Genomic DNA, 26,050 nt, shown 5'->3' with positions numbered 1-26,050 from the left:
CTTAGCAAGTGATGGCTTTGAAAAAAAATATTAATGGCATCACTTATATAGAATTTTAGAAAATACCATCACATATAAATGACAACTCCAGAGCAACAATAATACAACTGAAATAAATCCTGATAATATTTGCTTGTGAAATGTGGATAAAATTCCATTTATTTAGGCCAACATATAGTTGTTCATGTAAAGGAGATACATAAAGTTTTTAATAGAATAAATTGAACACTTTATCTGATGAATTTAAACACTGTACTCAGAATCCATATATAACATTGATTTAAATTAAAATTCTATAATTTAACATTTAGTTGATGAAAATACAATTTTTAATAAAAATAATTTACCCAAATCTGATTCTAGTTTAAGACTAAAAAAATGCAGAGTTTAAACCTTGTATATGAACAGTAACATAATAAATAAGTAACAGTAGCACTTACTTAAGGTTAAGCACAGAATGTTCCTGCTTGCACTTTCCTACCTCTGTGCTACTAATAAACAGCATTTGCTGATTAGTTTAGCTTAATGTGTTTCCTAACACAGTTACTTACTAATCAGGAAAAAAGAGCGAAGGAGTCCATGGATAAAGTCATGTTTTGCTATAAACACAGATAAGCATAACATGTGACTTTTTAATATATTTTGTGTTTTAGCCTTATTCCCCCCCAAAATGTGAATGTGGCTGATTTCAAATTAGAAGAAGACGACTAGATCAGGAAATGATGCAGATTTTTAAAAAGCTTTCTTTGAAAAATTAGGCCACATTTTAAAAATACAGATTTTCTCTTTTTATTTCACTGAAGTACATTTGTATACTGTACATAAAATGAGTTCTCTATATTGCATGATCAAATTGCAGAATCCACATTAGATTGAATAATGAAAAGATCAGTCTATATATTAATTTTAAAAAATTTGCTGTATAATAAACATCACTCTAAAATTCTAAACTCATCGTTCTCAAACTTAAGCATATATGTTAATCTTGCAATCATAGCCTGCTACATATATATGTTGCCTTTTCTTTTTTAAACTCTTCAGTTCTTTCTTTTTGAGAATATTATCTTAGTCAAAGCACAACTTGTTTAGTATTTCCTTCCCTCCATGTACTGTTTTTAAAATTCATTACTTATTCATTCTGCATGGCCAAACCACTCATCACACTTCTTTGATATTAAATCCACATTAATTTAATACCCATTAATTCTTGACCCTGACTTTCACTATTTTAGCTCATACATTGTATTCAACTGAGTTTTACATAACTCCAGACTTTCTCAACTCTCACTTCAGGTAACAAAGCACATTCTTAAGCAGTCATTTTTGTTGTTTCAAAAAGCATTATTTTTGCAATCAACTACACACATTATCTTAGTATCCACCTATTTGTATTTTAATGTTTGATCATCCATTTCACCATCTTCATGTACTTATCTTCAGTAAACATTCTACTATGGCAAGAAATATATGTATATGTTCTTTTTAAACAATTTACTCTATATCCACTTTCCTGTCAAACAAAACTTTTCTGGTCTTCAATAACATTATTTTATTATCTTTACTCTTTGTTGCAACATATAATCTAGCTAATATTTGCTGCAGATCATTTAGGTTCTTGGGCATTGTATGCATACAAAAAGTATGTATATATTAATATTGCAAATTAACACATGTCTAATATCTCTACGGTAATTTGTTATACATTTATTAATAATATATTAATAAATCCATTAAATAATCAAAGCAATACAAGAGTTTTATTCCTGCTCAACACCAAAATACTTGCTAATCATTACATTATTTTCATGCCTAAAATGCTACACCTAACAACCAATTTGTTCAAAACTTTCCATAATTCAAACATACAGCTAGTCCTCAGTTAATCACAGTAAATTGGGACCAGGTACTCCATCGCTAAGTGACAAAGTGATAAAGCCTGATGTAACATAACCATGCTGACTTATTACAGCAGTTCTCACAGTTCCAGTTGTGGTTGTTAGGTAAATCCTATGTGGTCACACAATGTCATGTGACCATCATTTGGGATACCTCCTGCTAGGTTCTTTGTTGGCTTCATCAAAAGTCAGCAGTAAAAACTGCAAATGGCAATCACATGACTGCAGGATACTGTGACCATCATAATTGCAAGCTGGTGGCAAAGTGCCTGAAATGTGATCATGTGGTACAGAAATGCTGAAATGTTGAAAAAGCACTACGCAATCTAAAACCATCTCTATGTATTGGACCGGACGGAATATTTGCCTACTTCTTTAAAAAGCTATTCACTGCCATAGCCAAACCTCTAAGCATAATCTTCGAAAAATCTTTCAGGACCAGCTCCTTGCCAAATCTATGGTCACAAGCCACGGTCCTCCCCATCTTCAAAAAGGGAGACCCCAGCCTAGTTGAAAATTACAGACCAATCTCTTTATGCTGCGTCACCTGTAAAGTCATGGAATTAATTATTAACCAATCCATTATCCTCCACTTAGAGACAAACAACCCACTCTCTAATAAACAATTTGGTTTCAGAAAAATACTATCTTGCAATCTGCAACTCCTTACACTGCGAAAACATATGAACTACACAACTCGATCAGGGCAAAGCAATAGACGCAATCTACATAGACTTCTGTAAAGCCTTTGATTCAGTGGTACACGACAAACTACTCCTAAAACTAAAATCTTATGGTATCTCTGGACACCTGCATAACTGGATAGAAGCATTCCTGTCAAACAGACAACAAATGGTCAAAATTGGGAGCGTCCTATCAAATTCAGTACCTTTCAATAGTGGTGTCCCCCAAGGCAGTGTTCTAGGACCAACTCTCTTCATACTCTACATAAATGACCTCTGTGATCATATTAAGAGCAACTGAGTTCTCTTTGTTAATGATGTAAAGCTATTCAACACCACAGAAAATACTGCTACCCTTCAAAAAGACCTCAACTATGTATCAGAATGGTCAAACAAATGGCAACTTCAAATCTCAACAAATAAATTCTCTGTCTTACATATTTGGCAAAAAAAATCAGAAAATAAAATACAGGCTGAATAGTCAAGACCTTGTTGATGATCCAAACTCTGTCAAGGATCTTGGAGTACTCATCTCAAATGTCCTAAGTGCTAGAACTGTAACTACATAGCCAAAAAGGCATTAAGAGTTGTTAACCTAATCTTACATAGCTTTTTCTCTGATAATATTACACTACTAACTAGAACATACAAAACATTTGCTAGACCAATACTCAAATACAGCTCATCGGTCTGGAACCCACATTATGTATCTGATATTAACACAGTTGAGAAAGTCCAGAGATATTTCACAAGAAGAGTTCTCCATTCCTCTACTCGTTGCAGAATACCTTATGCCACCAGACTTGAAATTCTAGACCTAGAAAACCTAGAACTATGCCACCTTTGGTCCGATCTAAGTATAGTATATAAAATCATACATTGCAATGTCCTACCTGACAATGAATACTTCAGCTTCAACCATAACAACACAAGAGCAAACAATAGATACAAATTCAAGGTTAATGGCACCAAACTTGATTGCAGGAAATACAATTTCAACAACAGGGTGGTCAATGTCTGGAATAATCTACCTGACTCTGTGGTTTCTTCCCCAAACCCCAAAAACTTTAACCTTAGACTTTCTACTATTGAACTCACCCCTTTCCAAAGAGGTCTGTAGGGGGCGTGCATAAGCGCACCAACGTGCCTACCATCCCTGTCTTATTGTTTCTTTTATTTTTCTTATATGTATCCATGTATTCATAATTATGTTTTTACTTATACGTATTATCTTGTAAGCAATTGACAAACCAAATAAAATAAATAAAAAATAAATGCTTCAACTGCCACAACTTCAAGAACTTATACTCAAGGCATATTTCCCAGTATTCCAATATTTGAGGGGCTGTCACAGAGAGGAAGAGGTCAAGCTATTTTTTAAAGCACCTGTAGGTCAGACAAGGAACAATAGATGGAAATAGATGGATCAAGGAGAGATTCAACTTAGAAATAGGGAGAAATTTCCTGACAGTGAGAATAATCAATCAATGGAATAGCTTGACTTCAGATGTTGTGGGTGCTTCATCAGTGGACAGTCAGTTGTCAGAAATGGTATTCGGTCTCCTGCATGAGCAAGAGGTTAGACTCAATGACCTAGAAGGTCCTTTCCAATTCTCTGATTCTATATTCTGTATTCTGTCTGACCATAAGTCCAATTGTCCACTGCTGTCATAACTTTGAACAGTTGCTGAATAAAGGGTCATTAATCAAGGACCACCTGTATTAATTTTATTCTACACTTTCTCTAAATCAATAAATATAGAATTAATGTTAGCACATTTGTACATTTCTTAATGGTATTTCAAAAAGCAGAAATCTGGGTTGCATATTCTTGCCCAAAATAATTTCTCTTTCACCTCCTCTAAATTTATTCACATAATCCCTTGCATACTTTTTTTCAGAATTCTGCCAAATATCTTCCAAGGTATACTTAGCAAACTAATTGGGTACATCAAAAATCATTTCATCACATTTATTTTTAATTTTAATCATTCTGGTGAGATCTTCTTGTCTATCTCTCTTCATTCACTTCCAAAACAATGTTTGGTTCCTATAAAATCACGCTAAATTTTTCCCCTATCTTGTAATATTAAATGTACAGTATTTTGTTTTCTTTTATCACATTGCTTGCAACTACCGTATCATTGTACAATTTACCCAGTATCTTTGTCTTGGGCTCAGTTTTTGCAACAAATTTTCTCCTATATATATATTTTTCTCATGCACAGCTTTCTGCATTTCACTATTCCATGAAGAATCTTTTTTAAATATTTCTCACTAAAGCAATCCCATACACTTATGTGGCACCCTATTGTATAATATTAATTTAATTCACTTCCATGCATTGCCCAAATTATTTTTCAATGCTTTTCATACAGAATTTGAGTTTTCGCTTTCTACTCTTGACACCACCAAATAGTATCATTCAGAATTTCTCATCATTTTTGTATCCTTCTATCCATTCTAACTTTCATTTTAAAAACCCACATCTGATCGATCATTCCTTTTCTGTGCATATGCATGAACAGATATTTTTTTAAAAACCCAAAACTCTCCAAGCATATTTTTTTTTAAAAAAAGTTCACCACTGTCATTCACTTGAGGATCTATGAATATTCCGTCACTTTTTAAATACCTTTTGTGTCATTCCTGCCCCTCCATTTTTATCATCTGACTGAAAAATATTCATCCCTCACCTTGATTCTTCCCGCCACCCAAATTCATCCCTGATTCTTCCATTATCTTCTGAAGTATAGTAGGTCCAATTGACCCACATCTGATAAAATTTTTATTCCCGTCATTCACATTTAAGCTAAGTTTTCATTTCCTGGCATACATTCGTAAACTAGCCCAAAAATTCAATAACCTTTTTTCAGGTCCACTATATCCTTTCTCCCGTCTCTGTCTGTCTCTCTGTCTCCCTCCCTCTCTTCCTCCCCCTCTCTCCCTCCCTCTTTTTAATTTCAAAAATATATAAATATTTTAAGTTTCTTTCAAATGAACGGGTTTGTCTGACAAGCAGTCTGTTTGCTTAATGACCACAGCATTTGCTTAACTGTAGCATTCAGTTAACAGCTGCCATGAAAACATCTGGAAAATTAGTTCTGGTCATGTGGAAATCTTGGCTTATGACTGCAATGTCTTATGACCATAATTCTGGGTTGAGCAGCAGTTGTTAAGTCAAGAACTACCTGTATTATATACATTGTGGCCTATGCTCCAATCAATACTATAAAGGAAATAGACAGTGCACATTTCTATGGCAACAGGCAACAATCCATTGACACGATATCTTCCCTCCCCACCCCAAAAAGTTTTACAAAACAGAGGAAGCTGAAATACTAAAGTTAGAAGCAAAATAGCATAAAGAACAGAGGACATCTAGTTTCTGCGTACTTAATGAATCATGTGATAGACTAATAGAGTATGCCAGGAAAATTTGGTGTTTATAGCACATATTTTATTCCAACGATCTGAAAGGCAATTCAATGCATAGATATTACAGGATGGACAATGCTGAAATAAAATTGATTATTTATACACTGTACACAAATATGCTCTATTCAGTTAGTAACAAATTGCCTCATATAACTGCAGCTCAAAAAGGCCTGCTTGAAAAAATTACAACTTTATCTTAGAAAGTAAATAAAATAATCAGGCCAATAGGATATGATCTCAGCAATATTTCATATGATTATGCAGCAAAAGTATAGATTTATTGCATTAGATTGGATAGAATACTACAGCATATTGCACTGAAATTTGTGACATCATTAAAGAAGCAAATAAAAATACCTTGAAATGCAAAAGACAGCAAAATCATTATCTGCTGACATGTACAAAACAGCAAAACAAAGGCAAAAAAGAAAAAGAAACAGACAGAGACAAAAGAAAAAATGCCCAACTATGCACCGAGTAAGAGAGAACAGGAAATTATATCTAAATCAAGACTGAAAAAAAACATGAGGATAATAAGTAAATGGTAAAGCAAAATAATTATAAAAATAAGAGAAATTAATGAAAAATTTAATGGAAAGCATATTGAAGATAACACATACTAAGAACTGAACTCTAGAGATATTTTGAATTGCAAAGACCGAAAAATACTAATAATAACAAACCTTCCTGAGTTGGTGTTAATACTGCAGAACTACCATTATTTAACATTTTACAAGAAGATACAATTAAAGTGCTAGCCTTGTTTTTTTAAACAGAGAGTGGCCAAGGAGTTGGGATGATGAATTTGTATTCCAATATCCAGAAAAAAAGAGAGTCGGTCTGATATAGTGGTTAAGGCATCAAGATAGAAAGCAGGAGACTGTTTTAGTACTGCCTTAGTCATACATACACACAGCTGGGTGACCTTGGGCCAATCACTCTCTCTTAGCCTTGGGAAGGAGAAAATGGCAAATCACTTCTGAAAAACCTTGCCAACAAAAGCAGGGACTGTCCAGGGAGTCTCTGAGAATCAGATATGATTGAACAGAAGGGAATAAAAAATTCAGAAAATATAGTACTAGCATGATCAAACAACAATCACATATTTATTGATTCATAGGGATTATGACTATCACCATGAAATAAATCCTCTGTTTCTTAGGGATAAAGATTATGGCAGGTCTAAACAAAACATTGAGGCTCAAAGGCACCTGATAACCAAGTTATATAAACCACGAGTTTCTAATTGGGAAAATAATAAATAAATTGTGATAAGTGGAAAAGGCTGGTGGTGCTAGACAAACTTGTTGAAAATATGCTAGGCCACAAATGAAATAATGGAATACATTGCACATTGGAAGTGCTAATAATGAAACTAAAATCTTTTGGATACATAGTGCAAAATTAAGAGTTTCTAAAGAAAAAACATGGTACATGGAAAAATGAAAGACAATAAGAAAAGAATGACAAGATGAATAAGAACTGCCACTAATGTTATAAGTATGATATTAGAAGAACATAAATAACGAATTACTAATACAGACGTTGTAAAATGACATCCATCAGGTTACAAAGAGGTAGAAGCAACTCAATTCATTAAAAAAAAAAACCAGCTGGAAGAGTAACATACACATTGCACTAGCCAGGACTTCCAACCAAATAAGCATCGTTACCATCAGCCAGTTGGTTAATATATTATCACTGCATAAGAAACCTTCAGAGGAGTATGTGACTTCAGGGTTGTATTTTAAAGATAAACATTCATCATAATTCTAGCTATAGTTATGACCACCCTGATTTTACATTTTTTGAGGTGGTCATTAAGCAAGGACCAAAGTTATTAAGCAAACCAATGGTTCACTAAGGGTGTGGTTTTGTTGACAACCAGAAAACTGCCAGATTTCAACATTACCATTGTAAATCATGGTCATGTGAATGTACCCTGTTGCTGAGCAGACAAAGGAGTATGTCATCACAGAGGAGCAGAGCATCCATTGGAACTTTGGATTTGAGTCGCAAGTCCTTTTTCATTGTCTGTCGTAACTTCAAAGACAACTTGTACCTTGGACGGAAGCATATGAGAACTGGAAAAGACTATGATAAATCTTTTCCATATTGTTATGTATATGCATGGAGATATTAGAAATCAAACCCTAGTTGTATACTCTTGTCTAAAGATCAATGCAGTCTTTCTCTCTGAAATGGTGGTCCTCTTTCACTAAGCACACAGTTTCAGGATGAATGGGGGGAGAAATGATATAAGAGGAAGAGAACGTTCTCTTAGCCAGCCAGATCAGTCAAATCAACTGTGGTGAGCAATAGGGTGACAGATATCACAGCCAGATTATCCTCACTTGCAAATCTGAATCAAGGGAGCCATTTCAAAAATTGTCTTTCCCCAGCCATTAATGCAAAATGTATTTTACTAGTTCCAAAATAAACCTGGACTCACTAGTCTCATTTTGGCATTCAGTAGATTGTACAATCACATAAATTGTTACTGTGGTATACATAACAGTTCAACTGAAATCATGATCCATGGCACTGAACAGAGTAATTTGGAACAGATTTTCATTTACTCAAGCAGAGGGTAAAACATATGAACAAACTGCTTTCCAACTGCCAGTTTCCTTGAATCTCTGTCCCTGATCTATTTATTTATAGCTTCAGTATGCTGTGAATGATAATGTTGCAGCAGTTGCATCAAAAAGAATATAAATCTTTCCACTTTTGCTGTATGCAAAATAGGGGGAAGAACATGAAAGAATACTGGATTTAATATCTACTGGCCTGATTTCAAATCAGAGTGATCACAATCACAAAGTTTTAACCATGTAACCCATTCCTAGTTTACAGCAGCTACATGAGGATCTTTTGTGAGCTATATTAGCTATATTAGTTTATTTTACAAAAAAAGATGCAGCAAAGCAATATTATTGGTACTTATTGAAAATCAGATTTTAAAAGGGCATTATTTGAAAACTCTGGCATCAATTTTTGTCAAATGGCACATACTTCACTCATCATAGCTCTGTAGCTTACTTACAAATTGTGCTCCAAGGCTAAAAATTATGCTAGTGTTTCCTTGGCTAGATTTTAAGAGCACGTTGCTCCATTTTTCCAAATACTTCTCCAGATCTATATTAAATTGACCATTGCAAAAGATCTGAATGTATTCAGGGTATCATACCAAATAGTTTCAACCTATCCCAACTTCTGCCTAGAAATTAAATGGAAAATTTTGTGTTTTTGCTGTTATATGATCATCATTTTGGACTAAGAAGTGAGCCAATTAATTTGATTACCTAACATAAAACAAGCATCCTTTTGCACTGGAAATTTCAATCAGTATTTTTAGCTGTCAAGAGATCAATTAAGTTGATGGAAAACTAGTTAGAATATATGCTCTGGGCTTGTACCATGTTTGCATTCATTATTTTAGATAGTTATTTTAAACTTTTTTATTATGTGGCCTAGTTTAATGAATTAGGTGCTCACAAAATTCAAGTAACATCTGATGAACGAATGTGATTAAACAGCAGTTGTCTGACAAAGACTAGGCTTGAGAAGACCTCTTTGGGTGACTCATAGCATACCCTACCTCACAAGCATACCCTACCTTACCTGACATTGTAGGGCTAAACTTAACAGAGTTGCCCATATATGTTTCCCTGATCTCCTGAAAAAAGGTAGAATGGCAATATAATGAATATTTATTCTAAGTTACAGTATAAATTGCATGATACAATAGGAAAAGATTCTAGAGACAAGTTTAGAAAGCATACCAGGCAACAATTTATGTCAGTACACGATATGTATTCTCCCAGATGGTGGAATGACAGCAACAGCATGCTGGCTTTAGTTTGAAGAATTTAATTCATGTAAACTAGCACAGGCATATTTAGATTTAAGCAACTTTATAAAAGATAAGGCTATGAATAGCTGCTATTCAGAACACTTACATATTTCCTCTAGAAACAGGACTCAGATATTCTGATATCACTTTCAGGAGAATATGTGTAGAAATGTGCTATTTCACTCAGGTTCTGTTGATATATTGGTATTGTGTTGGTCATGGTGGAAACAGAAACATACTAGGGTCTTTGATCTGATTCAGCATAGTTCTTTTAATGCGTAACTTTGTAGACCAAGAATAAACAAGATATGGTCTTCCACTGCAATTCCCAGGGATCACAATCAGCATTCTAAATACCAAGAATACTAGGAATTATAAAAAAAGTAACAGTATCAGAGGCACACATCTGAAAATAAAATAAAATAAAGCTAACAGATAACCAACATAATAATAGCATTATAGAGACTATATCAAGAAACTATAGGACAAAGTAGAATTGAGCCAAAAGCCTTGAAAACATATTTGTACATCTTTAACTTTCATATAATGTTTTCCAATGTATTGAGCAATCTTTGATTTGTCTTCTTTGGTTTGTCAGTAGAAATCTGAGAATCATGGCCCTAGGTGAAGTAGAAAATTGATACATTTAAAGGGAACCATATATTAGGTTTTTTAAAAAAATACATATTGAATGGACCACTGCAAACAACATGAGTCTGTGAATGTGGAAGAAGAAAATTTCTTAGTAACAGAGTGACCTTAATATAATTATACCCATAATCACAGATGGATTACCATATCCTGATTTGTAGATTTAAGTAAAGTCTTACTAATCATCAAATATTTTCCTCAGAACATCTATTGCTATTGTGATTATTATTTTCCTACTCAGCATTTTTCATGTAAAGAAGCTAACAGCTAATAAAAATAAAGATAAGCACTCTAGAGTAATTAAGAGAGAAAACAGAACATACATTTTCCAAGGAAGCGGTGGGGAAAAAGTTAAACCATCTGCTCCCCCTCAAATATACACATACAGGGCTTTACATGTCAGTCAGCAACAGAAGAAACATATGTAAGGAAACAGACATATTTTTAAAAGAAGATATTCCATAATATTGGCATATCAGTTGACAAGCTTCTATCCATTCGACTTATCCTAACAACCCAAAATGGACAAGAATGAATTAGGATCTCTGATAGGAAATTTAAAAGAGATAAGTTTCCAGAAGCTTAGTGTTTTAATGTAAAAACCAATATTCTAAAGGATAGTCAAATACTGTATATAGAAGTAAGTGATTATGTAGCATGCAATATATGTTTTTATCAGCCATCCTCAGAGAACACTCAAGCTACATCGTTTTTGATCCACTAACACAGAGGTCTCCAAATGTGGCAACTTTAAGACTTGTGGACTTCAACTCCCAAAATTAGCTGGCTGAGGAATTCTGGGAGTTGAAGTCCACAAGTCTGAAAGTTGCCAAGTTTGGAGACTTCTGCAGTAACATTTCAGGTCAGGCTATCATTACAGGGTCAGTCCCTCCATGCTGAATCTGGATATTGTTAATACATAACTGATCTCAGCAAATCAAAAGAATAAATTTAAAAAGGGAACACAGCTGATATACTAGCCAGAGCTTGTTATAATGCATTCTTAGTCTTTCCGTTGCCAGTAAATTTGCAACCAACCTTGAATCAAGAATCAAATATCTCAAGAAAGAATGAAACTCAATCTAATGAAAGCTGTATATTTATCCACAGAATGACAATGTACAATATTTTGTTTCATTGAACTATTATATTTAGATTTTTTTTAAAAAAAAAAGCTCTCTAAATTTGCTAATGGAACTAAGAAAAGGAGACACAGAATTTCAAACGGTTGAGGATTTGTGGCACTTATACAAGAGTCATCAGCAGAAGAAAACATTTAACTTTGCTACCCATCAATTTTTACTTAATTCCTCAGCAGGCTTTAATTCTTTGTCTAGCTGTCCCCAGAACCTAGAAGAAAAAAAACTTTTGGAAAAGCTTTTTTTATGCAAGATTTTGTGGTTGTTAGAAAAATCTAAGTACTTCTACTGTTAACTATTTTCTTTCCCTTAGTTGCTTTTTTACTTCTGAATTGCATTATCATAATAAATATAGTATAGTAAAATGTGTGCTAAGATAGTGTTATTCTCTGCTATAAAAGCAGTTAAAAGTATAAAATCTTTTTTTTAGATCTGAATGGTAGCACAATGTTTTATGTACTCCAATATTGTGAAGTGGATATTTCAATAAGTGCTTTCCCAATATTTTAAAGAAATATAAGTTAAGATATACACTAATGTTTTTGAGAATAAAATAAAATAGATGTTATTAGAACTTTAGGTTGTTTATACATATTTAAGTAGAAATAACTTGATTAAAATTAGAGAAACAGGCAGTTCTTGCAGATGGATAATGAGTAGAGTAGAACAATTGAGTGATTCTGGCTCCCAGTGTTTATCCCATCCCATTTAAAAGGGTCCCCATTCTAAAATAAATTTGGTTAAGTACTTTTCTTTTTCAGACAGAAAAACTATGTCTTGATCTCTTATTAAAAGTCACTGTCAGTTAAATAAGAAAAAAAAATCTGCCTTCTTTTTTAATTCACATGTAATGTTTTTAAGAATCATGGAAACACAGAAATTTAAACTTTGTTATTAAATGTCAGACTCTTAAGGTCACAGATCATTTAAAGTCTTAAAAAGTACATATATCAATCATCTGTCTTTCTTTACTTAGTAACCATTAATGGGCTGACATTGTTTATCATGTTTCCTTTCCACAAAATATACCTTTAAGTTTTCAGATAAATTTTAAAATGTATACTTTTGGAGCAGAGACTCAAACAACAACAATACTATAAATATTATTTATATAAATGTTAAAATAGAAAAATTGTTAATTTAATCCAGATTTATAGCAGACTGTGCATTATGTTTCTTGAAGAATTGTAGATTGACAAATTTCTGAATATTTGTTATATTTTTGAAAATTGGGCATGTGAAAGAGAGAGAACCTTTATGTATGTTATTTCTACTTATATTATTTCAAGCACTGGGAAATATAGTATCCCTGCCATTAAAAATAACTGTATAAAATAAGAATTAAAGAAAAAGTAAACAAAGTAAATTACATTGTGTTTTATATAGTTAAACCTTGTGATTTTTTAAAATATATTCTAAATATTTTCTAAACCAGTTTAGATTCCCTATTAACAAATTAAAGTTGTACCTTAAGAGTATACAGTGCAGTTAATATACTGTTTTATGCATATACCATTTTCCCCTACACACACACACACGTATTCTTTTTTGTTAGTAAAATAAATCTAATACAATTCTTGTTTCAAATAAGGGATTAAAACTTATCCAACACTAAAGACCTACCGAAATCACTGCAACTTGCTTTGGAGTAGGCATGTATATGCTTATGTACATGACAAAATGAAAGTGAAGTACACTTAAATTGCTAACCTAGTTAACTATATGTTAGCAATCTTCATTGGAGGAGAGACTGGCTTTTTATGCAAAGCTTTCACATCAATACAAGCAGTAGAACTCTGTAATGACATCTGCAAGCAGTGAGAATGACAGATGCATCTACACAACTGAAGTTCCATTTCAGCACCTGAGACAGCGCTCTGAAATCTGGCTATATTCCCTCCAGTAGCTTCAGCATGCAGTCCATTCTGCTGCCATCCAAAAGCTAACTGCATATGGCACACCCAAGCCAGCCATTACACTTGATTTTGCTGCATTATAACTTCCCAAATCAAGAAAAGGTCTATCTCAACAGAGGAAATATACCATCTAAAACCATCATGGGAGTAGTACACTAGATTGTAGACAAGGGACCAATAAACCTCAGGTTATCTACTGACCTGGTTTGCTTTAGACTCATGCACAAACTTTCCAGTCACTGAAGGAGATACAGTGGAGGTGTTTTGCCAAAAGCTCTTTCATCTGGGGCTCTGTTATCTAAAGGGCCCCTTCTTCAACCTGTTTCAGCTCCCTCAAATTAAAATTAAAAACAAACAAACAAACATTCTGCACTTGAGCTACCAAGACAAAATTCAGAATAGGCTAAAATCCATCCATTTGAAGGCAACACTTTCTCATTTCCAGATGGAAATAACTAGAGGTCTACTCACCATGTTGACTTCAGAGACCTTGTCGATACTGGCAATATCTATGTTCATCCCGACATTCACTGGGGGGCCTTAATGAAGGAAACAGACGGCGGCGTCATTTTGACATGCGGTTGCCTGGCGCCCAGGGCTTGGGGGACTATCCTCGGCAGAACCCTCACCCCCAACCCATTTAACTCACACCCAGCACCCCTAAGGGAGTAGGGGGAGCCTCCCCAGGGCCTCTCACCTCCAAAATCCGGTCTGAGGCGAATGTCGTAGCCTTTCAACAATTTATCCACCGTTTCTTTCACGAAGGACATATTCCCCGGATCGTTCACACTGTGGAAGAAGAAGGAGGTTTGAGGGGAAAGCGGGCAGGGAATCAGGGAAGGCGGGCATTGAGCCGGGAGATGAGAGAAGGCGGAAGAGATGGCAGAGGGATAGGGAAAGTGAAGTAACGGGATGGGCCAAAGAGAGCGGCCGGGACAAGAGAAGGCGAGGAAAAAGAAGTCGAAAGGAGGCAGAGACAGCGGAGCAGGAGGAGTGAGGAAGGCACAGGGGTTGTAGGAAAGCTCTGGTCAGTTCTTTTCCTCAGCGAGGCGCAGCCCTCCTTGCTTCTCCCTCCCTCCTCCCCGCCAGCCGCTGCTCCTACCTCTGGGCGCAACAGACCACGGCCACCAGGACGGGAGCGGAGAAGAAGCCGAAGAGCCTGCTTCCCCCAAAGCCCCACATCCCTCCGCTCCCGGCTCCCTCGCCGCCGCCGCTGCAGCCGTCGCCGCCGCCGCGTGCGGTTCCGGCTGCCCGAGAGCCGCTGAGGAAGAGGCGGAGGCGAGCGTCCCCTTTCTCCTCCTCCGGCACGTCCCCCCTGCCGGTAGCGCCGCGAAGCTCCTGTGGAGAAGGCGGAGGAGGGCTTCTCCTCCCCCACCCGTGCGCGCGCCCGGTCGGCCGCCCGCCCGCCTCGCCGTGCAGAGCCTCAGCTTTGCTGCTCACGGCACCGACGAGATGCGGCCGCGGGGGGGGCTCCGAGGGGTTCCTCCTCCTCCTCCTCCTCCTCTTCTTCCTTTCCCCCAGGAGAGTTCTGCCGGCCGGGGACGGCGTCCATGGATTGCCGCGGAGGCACCCACGAGCCGTTTCGCCCGGACGCTTCGTCCCGATTGCGCCCACCTCCGCCTCTCTTTCCCTCTGCAGCGGGAATCGGCGCCAGCCTTCCCCTCCCCCCACGGCTCCTCGCCGCTCTGCTGCCTCCACTGAGGCGGCAACTTGGCGACGAGATGAAACTGTGGGCGCACGCTGAAGAGCCAAGCCGGCCTTAAGTGAGCCGCGGGCGTGGAGATCCCAAGCCACAGGTGAAACCGCTCCTGAGGCGTTGAGAGTGGAAGAGGGCCGGTACCTCTCGCTGCCGCCTGGGTGGGGTGAGGGAGCTGGGCGCAGGGCAGAAGAGATCTGCCCTGTTGCTCCTTGGCTCTCACCTCGCGGCCTGGCTAACCCTGAACGCCTGTGCTGACTCAGTACAGGGCACCTTTGTAAGTCCCTCCGAAGTACAGGGACTGGGCCTACTTGCTACTTGCTTTTGCTCTTTCCTTTTATATATATATATATTTATATTCCGATAGATAGATAGATAGATAGATAGATAGATAGATAGATAGATATAGATATAGATATAGATATAGATATAGATATAGATATAGTTTTATCAATGGAATAAAATACAAAACAGGAAAAAAATAGAAAAAAACATACATCCAACAATAACAACAAAATTTGTACAAAAAATAAAGGGGGGGAGGGGGGAAATGACCCAAACATCAAATAAGTACAATATTAAACATAGAAAAAAAAATCCAACCTGGCTGAATGCTGAAAAGATTTTTTTAAGTGATAAATTTTCCTTCCCTTACATAATGGGTCTGCAAATAATTATAAACTTGCTCTTTCTAATAACCTTTATCATCTGTGATTTCTTTCTTTCCATGTTCCTAATAAATTGGGTTCTAACATCTGTTGATAATTATTCATTTCTAACATGTATGCCCTTATCTTACTTTTTGCAGCTCAATCACTTCAGAAATCACTCTTGGTTTCTAAATCCCAACATTTTTTTCTTTCCTCCACCTTCCAAGTATGATGTTGACAGCACCGGATCAGTATGGGGACCCTCATGGAGCTGTTTCTCTTAAAGATGACCTTGAGTACTTGACTTGCAGCACTTTGACTGCTGCCTAAGAGTAAACTCTTTCACTGGAGTTCTCTGCACTAATTCAGGAGCTTTAACTGCCCTAGCAGGTAGGGAAAACCTAGCTTGATGACTTTGCAGCTCTTCTTTATAGGAATGGCTTGGAATTTAGTTATTAGCAGTCAAATGAAATATATTTGAAAAACATATGTACAGGAGGATTTGGGAAATATAAACCATTTTATTTCCTTTTGGTACTAACTGAAGGAGAGATGAGATTTTTTTGTTTCTCTAAGAAGTAGCTGAGAGGAGGCCAATTATTTTTTGCATTTTGTCCTTGTATTACTCTCAATATAATCACAAATTATTGTCCAACTTCTTTTTTGATTTGGGGAAAAGAAATAAACTGAAGCACAGAAATGTCATATCAACCTAGCAGCAACAGCCAAATTCTAGGAACAGTAAAACCCCTACACATATACACAAATACTTATGTACTTCCTGATTAAGAATCAACTCTTTGTTCTGCCTTACTAAACTCTAAATGAATATTTCTTACAATTTCTTATTGCTTTTCATCTCTGACAAAAACTCTGTACCTCCATGCCCTTATTGACCTTCTAATTATTTAGGAAGCTATCTTTTCTGAGTTTCTTGAAAAGTGTTAAGCTTAACTTTTCTTTTGGCACAACATCTAATTTTGAGAGGTAAATTAAAATGAATTGCCAGACAAGTCCCTTTCACGAGTAGAAGGACACTATCCCTGCACTGAACTAAAGATCAAACATAGGAAGTCTATTGATGTCTCCATGCAGGCTTTCTCCAAAGATCTCCATGCTCTGTGATAAGTGGCAGAAATGGAAAGACACATGATTTTGGAGTAACGCCTTATGGCCTATTTATTCATATGAAGGTTTTTTAAAGGATATAATTCATGAAGGAGATTTTTTGAAATGGAGGAACACATTCTGGGTGATGGGCTATCATGATTGGATATGCAGATCTGGACATGTAACTTTGTCTACAACTAAATCTGGTTGGAAAACCATCTATCAGAACAAAAATTATCATTGGCAGCATTCTATATTTATTTATTTAAAATATTTATGTAACTGCACATCTTATATTGAACTTTGGGCAGCTCCCAAAAAGAAGTTAAAGGAATATCAATATACCATTAATACATACATATATCTATTAAAATCACAAACATTAAAACCTGGCACCAAAATTAAACTTTCACTTGCAGTCATCAGTAAGTCCTCTGTCAATCTCACCCTATCCCATTGTGTGAGGGAAAATATAAGTCTCAAAGCTTTTCAGAAAGGAGAGCCTAGGAAGGTAGATTTATACCTTAGTCTAAACATTAGAATCATGAGTATGTTCAGGGCTAAGAGACAGAGACAAAATGAGTATCACACTGGATCATTCATTGAATATTCATCAAACCTTAGATAACCTAAGATATAGTATTTGGCTTCTCAAATACAAAATATGCAAGCATTTCTTTCTCAGTGTCAGCCCAGACAAAGAGCTTGTGTGTATGGCTTTAGGCTCAGTTTAGAATTGACTGTCCTGGCTTCACTGATGCAATCATCCATATATTGTACATCTAGAAAAATGTGTATTACTGTAGAAATGGGGCCAGGGCATTAAAAGATAGGCCCAAAAAAGGTAAATAACAAAAACAGAATGAAAAAATATAAAATGTGATGCAGAGAAATGAAAAAAAAAGTTTTCTTCCTTTCAGTGGAAAGAACACTAAAAGCTAAATGGTAGGAGATTCAGGAAACAATAGGATATATTTTTATACATGCTGCATAAGCACTAATTTATACTATCACACTTGCAGTGAAAAACTACCATCTCATACTCTTTCTCCCTCTCCCTCCCTCCCTCTCCCCACTCTCCCTCCCCTCTCTCAGGGTGGAGTGTTTATGGAAGGCAAAGCTATCAACATATTAGCCATATTTCTTTGTTAAAGGAACAAAAAGCTGCATTAAATGTAAGATGAAGCCCAGATCTCCTTTTCCCTTTCTGTTTATGTATATTCAAATTCTTTTCGAAATTTATAATACATGTTTTCTTAAGTGAAGTATTTTTAACAGAAACTATAAGATTGTGTTAAAGAGATGCACATAATCAAGTATCATGTTTTTGACTAATCCCCTATACAGGCAAATTGGAAGGAAATGTAAGGTGTGAGCAAATCAACACTTAGAATAAATGTGTAAAATCTGTTATATTCATTTAATTAAGATTGTTTTCCCATTTAGCATTCTTACAAGATGTCTTTTTGCTGTGTGAAAAAGTTAATTGATTATGGATATTGGATGTTTGCTTTTTTTAGATTTTTATTTCCTTGTTAACACTCTACAAATGATACATGTATTAAAAAGTCTTTGGGCAGAAGATGGTATGTTTCAATTATGTTGAAAACAAGTGAAATATTAGAAACCAACCATGGCATGAAATCTTACTTTTAACTACACATTAACTTGTTATGTCCTGATAAACATTGTCAACAATAAATCAGATCCTATAAACACTGATTTGAAATCAAACCCAACTGAATACAATGGAACTGCTTTTGTATAAAATAATGTAAGATTGCTCATATTTTGATCATGGTGCCAGTCAAGCTAGAGGAAACCTCCATAACTCTTCCTAGAATTTCAGTCAAAGTTCTGTTCTTTCTTAAGTATTTGACTTCCCTTTCTTTTATACCCCAGGAAATAATCTAATGTTTTAAAAAAACTTCATTTTGGCATAACTTTAATGCAAAATTAAAAATATTGTGAATTAATATTTATAAATTATTTGCAAGTGGAGGTAAGGTACATTAGTGATGAAAGTAGCCAATATACCTATCCAGCATAGGTCATTTCTCTTTAGTAAGGCCGAACCATAGAAAAATTATGTGACTGGTTTTCTAAAGAGCTTGGAAATCAGTGATATTGCTGCCTCTGCCGTCATATTTGCTTCTTGTTGTTATTTGGGTTTTAGCTAAAATCCTTCTGTTTCAATGGAGGCGATGAATAATTGGTTTCAGTGAATAAGATAGAAAATTTAAAATGTTAATTAAATTTGTAAATGTACTACATTAAAATGTTAGTCCATCCTTCTAATGCCTAGTCATTGCGGCTTGCAATACCAATATATCAATTCATGCATCACAATAAAATATTAAAATAAAAATATATTAAAATGTACCAAAGCCATTATCTTATTAGTAAAAGGATTGGGATTTTTCTATAGTCCTTGATTTAAAATACGGGGCAAAGCTTTATACAAAAAATAACGAATACTCATGCCTATAGTTGTCACTTAAATTGACTACTAGGCATATTCTTAGTACACATTTTTTTAAAAAATGTACTATTCCATTTGGAACAAAAGTAAACCTATTCAAAAGCCTGTTTCTTTTATGAATTTCTTATAGCCAATTAAGAGCTTCCATAAATCAGTTCAAAACATTAATAGATTCATTAAATGAAAAATTACCCATCACCACATATAGATGGCAAAACATCTCACAATTTTATTTCCTGATATTACTGTACAAAGGTAAGTGCATGTCAAATAATCCAGGGAGTGGCATGTAGCTTTTAAGGATTTAGTCTGGCCTAGCAATAGGGACAATGGTAATGCTGGTAGAAATTATAGCCAACATCCATGGGCCAAATGTTTACTGATAGTCTTAGCTACATTATGGAAATGGCTCTCAAACAAAGGTATCATAATAAAATAATGTGTTTCTGTTATCAATACTGTTTGCATTGTAACTTTTATATACATACATGTGCATGCACATGCGCACACACATACACACACACACACACAAACACAAACACACCAGGGTAGTATCATATGTGCTAAAAGATTCAGTAGAACTAACAAGAACATAGATCTATTTTGTTCCCAGTGAATCTATCAAAGCAATTAAATCTGCTTCAGCATCAAATATAGATAAAGGTGAAAGTTTCTAGATAATGTCTCCCAGCAAATAAGTCATTGATTAAACACTACTAAATGCCTAGAAACTTTATCCCAAAATTACCGGCAACTTTAAAATTCCAGGCAATTGCCAGAATCCCAACAATTTACAGTTTTAGAATAAATAGCATTTGTCTAAAATAATGGGAATCAGGACATGCCTTTCTAAAAAAATAATGCATATTATAATTAATAAACCTACTACAGTTTATTCTAAGGATGTATTTGTCACTCAACCCAGCCATACGGTTGATTCATCAACCATATGCCAGTCCCAAGCCCAGATAAATGGGGAGGGTTAGAGAAAGCAATAGTGAACTATCCTATAAAAAAATCTAACCAGAATACTTTATGGCAATAACTCAACATGATTCAGATATGGATACCAACAGTGTACTCACCAGGCTGGAAGCTACTGGAGAAGAGCAAGGGCTAGTTTGTAGTAATCAAGGATTTTATGGCATTGTTGGAGGAAAGACTTCAGGAAGCCGAACAGTTGATGGTGCCTATGTTGAAAAAAAGCTGCCTAGGCTGTACCAAGTTATATCAAATTGGAACATGGAATGTTAGAAGCAAGTTTCTTGGGAAACTCAAAATTTAAAGAGAAATGATTAGAGTGATCATAGACATCCCTGGCACCACCAACAGTGGTCAATTCAAGATGAGTTTATGGTTTATTTTTCTGGAAATGATTTTATCAGATGAAAAGGAGATGCATTCTGCATAAGTAAATAAATGACTATATGTATTGAGAATTACCAGGCATATAATAACTGTACGATATCTATCCAAATTTGAGGCAAGCCACTCAGCATACTACATACTACAAATCTATGCTCCAATTGTAGACTGAAATGATGATGAAATTGAACTTTTTTACAGTGAGCTTCAATGTGCTCTCAAGCAAGTACCACAAATAATCTTTTGTATATTATGGATGATTTTAATGCAAAGGTAGACCAAACAGAAGTTTCAAGAATAGTAGGCAAGTTTGGGCTAATGTGCCTAGTGCAATTTTTCCAGGAAAATCATCTCAGCATAATGCACACATGATTTGTTCAACACAAGCAATGTTTATACACCTGGACAGCACCAAATGGACAACATCGAAATCAGATAGATTTTATTTTATGCCAACAACAATGGAAAGGTTAAGTTCAATCTATTAAGACAATTCCTGATGCTGATTGTAGCTATTAACAGCCCAAATTGCAAAGTGAAAAAAGACATTATTCCCTCCCCAAATGTAATGTGAACAACATATCATCTATGTATGCCATAGAAGTTAAGAATAAATTTGAACCACAGAATCTGGAAGCAAAATATCCAAATCAATAGTGTTGAGAGATCCAAGGTAACATCATGGAAATTGCTGGAAAGCATCTGTCATTCCAAAAACCAAAGACAACAAACAAATGTTACACCATCAAAATAGCTGACAAGAGAAGGGTGCCTAAGGCAAAGGTAATATGAAATTAAAAAGCTGAATGCAATTTCCCAACATAAAACCCAAAAAGACAAAAATAGACAGTGGGAGGATCAGTGTCAAAAGCTGGAAGAAGCTAACAAGAAAGGACATACTAAGATCATGTTTGCCATAGTGAAAATGATGTGATTCAGCTTTTCAGCACAGCAAGGATCTGTTAAAGACTGCAATGACTAGTAGGAAATCAGGAACAGGTGGAAGGAATATACAGAAGGACTCTATAGAAGTTTGACTTACCATCAAGATGACAATGATGATAGCCCAATTAATAAAGAACCAAACATCTTGAGAGAAGAAGTAGAATGGGCCATGAAGAAATTGCCTAACTAGAAAGCCCTAGGTATTGATGAAATACCTATGTAATTACTAAAACCAATGCCAGTTAACATCATCACTGCCCTGTGGCAAGAGATATGGTCTTCCTGTCAATGGCCTCCGGACTGGAAAACATTTGTTCCATTAGCAAAGAAAGGCGATGCCAGAGACTGCTCCAACTATTGCATGATTGCATTGGTTTCTGATGCAAACAAGATTCTGTTTAATACAATCAAGCAGAAACTACAGAATCTTATCTATCAAAGATTTCCTGTCTTTAGAAAGGACTGAAGCACTCGAGATCAGGGGTGGGATACGACAGGGTTAACTACTGGTTCGGGATTTACGAGGTTTGGTGATTTATGATGTGCTTCCCCGCACGCTGTGGCGTGCCTGTAAATCGTCATCAGCACACTGCCTGCCGAGAAGCAGCCTTTGAAACAGTCCTCTTTTCCTGCTTTTTTAACTGCAGCTGTGCCTCGTTCGGCAGCTGAAGTTGAAAAATCAGGAAATAAAGATCAGGTAAGAGCCCGGGTGGGCAATAACTTCAGCAGACATAGAACCGGTTCTATGTCTGCTGCTCTTCAGAGCTACTAGTTCTACAGAGGTGGACAGAACCGGTAGAAACCCACCCCTGCTCGAGATCACATTGCCAATATTAGATTGATTATGGAAAAGTCACATGGATATCAGAAAGAACTATATATGTGTATTATTGATTATGGAAAAGCTTTTGACTGTGAAGAACACAATAAGCTGTGAGTGGCTTTGCATGATCTTGGTATCCCCTTGATCCGATTTATCACTTCACTGTATACTGATCAGAAGGCAAAAATGAGAAGACTCTGTGGTGACATGGATTGGTTCAGGATCTGTAAGGGAGTTAGACAGGGATATATTTTATCACCATTTTTGTTCAATCTGTATGCTGAAGTGAAATTAGATCTGGAATAGCCTGATGTTGGGATGAAGATTGGGGGAAGAACCACAAATAATTCAAGGTACATAAATGATACTGTCAGCTTTGGAAGCCATATTAGCACCAGACGCTTCCATATTGCCACATTCTTGAGCCTGGGAAAATGGGAGGGGAGAATTTCTTGGAGTGTATGGGGTCAGACATAATAGCATTCTTCTCCTAAGTCAAGGTCATATTATTCTGCACCTGGTTGTGGGGACATCTCAAGTTGGGATAGATGGTGATTGGGGCATGTGATGTGATGATGGGTGCATGGGGTGGATTTGTAATTTTTTACTTATTGCATGGAAACCCGGAGCTTTCATATTTGGGATTTCTCAGATATGCCAATTTACTACCCAAATAAAAAAGAACTTTTGAGAGGATGTCTGCCTCGGTCTTATTTGTTGGAGTGGAGGTTTTCTAGAACGCTGACAGATACAACTGTCAACTCACGAAGCTTTCCTGACCTGCTCCTGAGTTGCCATAGGCAGGGGGATGGAAAATTGTGCCTCCCACTTACACCGAGGAATTTATACCTCAGCCAAAACAAAACATATCCTAGCCAGCTGAAATCAAGGCCATCTCCACAGAGACCTGCAATAGCTAGAAGGAAGTGACTTCTACAACCTGCAAAATTGCTTTATTGAGAAATGTGACTGATGACACACCTTAGGAGAAGGGAGCAACAGGGTCAGAGGCAAGGCGTGAACTGGGTGAATTCAGAGCTGGCTTCGCTTAGGTTGTGCCAACATGGCGCTCCTAATAAAAAATTGGATTTTTAATTTTTTTTGCAAAATGGCTTGAGGCTCTTGATTTTATTAGGGCATTGGTCGGAACCCTTACATTAATACTATTGGCTGAAAAAAGGAACACCTGGAAAAAATGATCTGGAAAATCAAGGACAAAAGTAAAAAAAAATAGGATTGAGTCTTAATATCAGGAAAACAAAGATAATGATGACAGCTGCAGATGGACATGAAATGTATAAAATCAACAAAGAGGTAATTGAATTAGTTTATCTGCCTTGGGTCAAAAATCATTCATAATGACAGATTTACTCCTGAAATCAAACACAGGATAACCTTAGGCCACAGTGCAATGGTTAACATGAATAGATCTGGCAAAGCGGAGATATTGATATAAATACAAAAAGCAGGATAGTTAGAGGAATAGTCTTCCTGGTAATGATGTATGGGTGTAAGAGTTGGACACTAAGAAAGGCTGATCAAAGAAGAACTTTGGTGCTAGTATAAATTATTGCATATACCATGGACAGCCAGAGCAACCAAGAGAGGTACTGAATTATATAAAACCAGATACTTCACTAGAAGCAAAATCACAAGACTGCATCTGATTTATTTTAGCATGTCGTGCATGCAAATTCTTTGGAAAAGTCAGTGATGCTTGGAATGGTTAGTGGAATAAGAAGAAGAGATGTGGCTTGATAAGTGATACAAAGATGAATGTACAATAACTGAAAGAAGCTGTGCTTGATAGATTAGTGTGGAGAGCACTTCCCTATAAAGTCAACAAGAGCCTGAGACTACTGAATGGTTAAAGCAACATTTGTCACTCTTTCTAATTAAATGTCTTGATCACTTATCTTCAAGTAGATAAATCAGCCAAGGATAAGCAAGGATAAACAACCCCAGAAATTTTAAGTTACATACATTAAAATTTCCCATAAGACTCAGACAAGCAATTTTTAATTAATTTTTTTTATGTTTTTTTTTTTTTTTTTTTTTTAATTTAATTTTTTTATATTTTTTTTTTTTTTTTTTTTTTTTTTTTTTTTTTTTTTTAGGTTTTTTTTTTTTTTTTTTTTTTTTTTTTTTTTTTTTTTTTATTTTTTTTTTTTTTTTTTTTTTTTTTTTTTTTTTTTTTTTTTTTTTTTTTTTGGGGTTTTTGGGTTTTTTTTTTTTTTTTTTTTTTTTTTTGTGGGGGGGGGAGTAGAAATGGGTTTATTTTTTTGGGGGGTTTTTTTTTTTTTTCCAACATTTTCCAACATTTTCAACATTGTCTTCTGTAAAAATACATTATTTGGATTGTTTAGTATAAACTATTCAAACTTTGGATTATGTCTTAATGTGTCCCAATTTAAATAGTAACTTGATCTTTTCAGATATTAAAAGGAAATTTTATTATTTATTTTCTGTAGTATTCCATATTACTCAAATTTATACAGAACTGAAATAAAAACCAGAGTTGATAACATCTGTTTATATAGATAAGTTTTTTCTTTAATATCTATGTAATAATTTAATTTAACTGCATCGAGAATTTTGAAAAAAATAACACTATAGTTCAATTACAAACTATTATAGTGAATAAAGATGACTGAATTTATGGAAGAAAATTTATGAAGTTTAAAAGTAAATAAAAGATGTCACTGAGCATCTCACTTTCAGTCAATTCAGCACAAGTAAGACTAATAACCTGTTGGTAAGATTATTCCAGAATTCTATAATTTAGTAATTCTTGCATAGAAATTCCTCATAATGCCTGCAACTTTAACTAGAATACATAATAATGTACAATATGCTGCCTCATCTAAGATATGTTTGGCTGCTACTCTCATAATTTCTAGACAATATGGATAATGACAGTGCTGGCTAAAGATTATTATAATTGTAGAACAAGACATAGGAGAGGAAACCATACTAGAAAGAATCAATGTCTACTGTACTTAAAAGGAATTATTTAAGTCAAGGACAAATTGATATCAGGTTGATTTTGTGTCATGATGCAGTAGAAGTGAGAAAGGCAAATGGGAATAACTGACTATGAATATATGTCCTACCTGAATATTTTCCATGCAGAGAGACATTTGTGCTGTATTCCTTCATTAATTTAGTGTCACACCCAAACATACGACAACTAGACTTGTAAACATTTTCCATTGATAACAATGGTGGCTATGTTAAATTCTAAAGCAATAGAATTTTGGTAGTAGGACTTGAACATAGGAGGAAAGAGAAAAATAAATGTATAAAAATGTCTATACTTGAAGAGATTCATTGTGCAAAATGCCTTTAAAAAAACAAGATAAAATATTTTAAATAAATATATGGTGATTCTTATGTATTAG

General features: G+C 35.5%; 1 protein-coding gene across 5 annotated transcripts in view; it reads right to left on the bottom strand.

Annotated features, from left to right (window-relative positions):
- Positions 1 to 26,050, bottom strand: part of GABRB3 (gamma-aminobutyric acid type A receptor subunit beta3) — a 219,233-nt gene that overhangs the window by 93,649 nt on the left and 99,534 nt on the right. For 3 of the 5 annotated variants that reach the window (XM_087967119.1, XM_087967120.1, XM_087967118.1), the window contains 2 exons: positions 14,276 to 14,367; positions 14,050 to 14,117 (listed from right to left, as the gene is read on the bottom strand). The exons of 1 other annotated variant lie outside the window; for it this stretch is intronic. In XM_087967119.1, coding sequence (XP_087823245.1) covers positions 14,050 to 14,117; positions 14,276 to 14,367 — 160 coding nt within the window. Of the gene's footprint in view, positions 1 to 14,049; positions 14,118 to 14,275; positions 14,368 to 14,680; positions 14,865 to 26,050 lie in introns of those variants that run through there. One more of the 5 variants, XM_026666716.2, reaches the window with a different exon arrangement.

Source organism: Notechis scutatus, chromosome 5 (genome assembly GCF_049901735.1).
Source record: "Notechis scutatus isolate UNSWTSFEM ecotype Mainland chromosome 5, rNotScu1.2, whole genome shotgun sequence".
Classification (NCBI taxonomy): domain Eukaryota; kingdom Metazoa; phylum Chordata; class Lepidosauria; order Squamata; family Elapidae; genus Notechis; species Notechis scutatus.
Note: the sequence above shows the minus strand (reverse complement) of the source record. Positions and strands in the feature narration are given on the sequence as shown.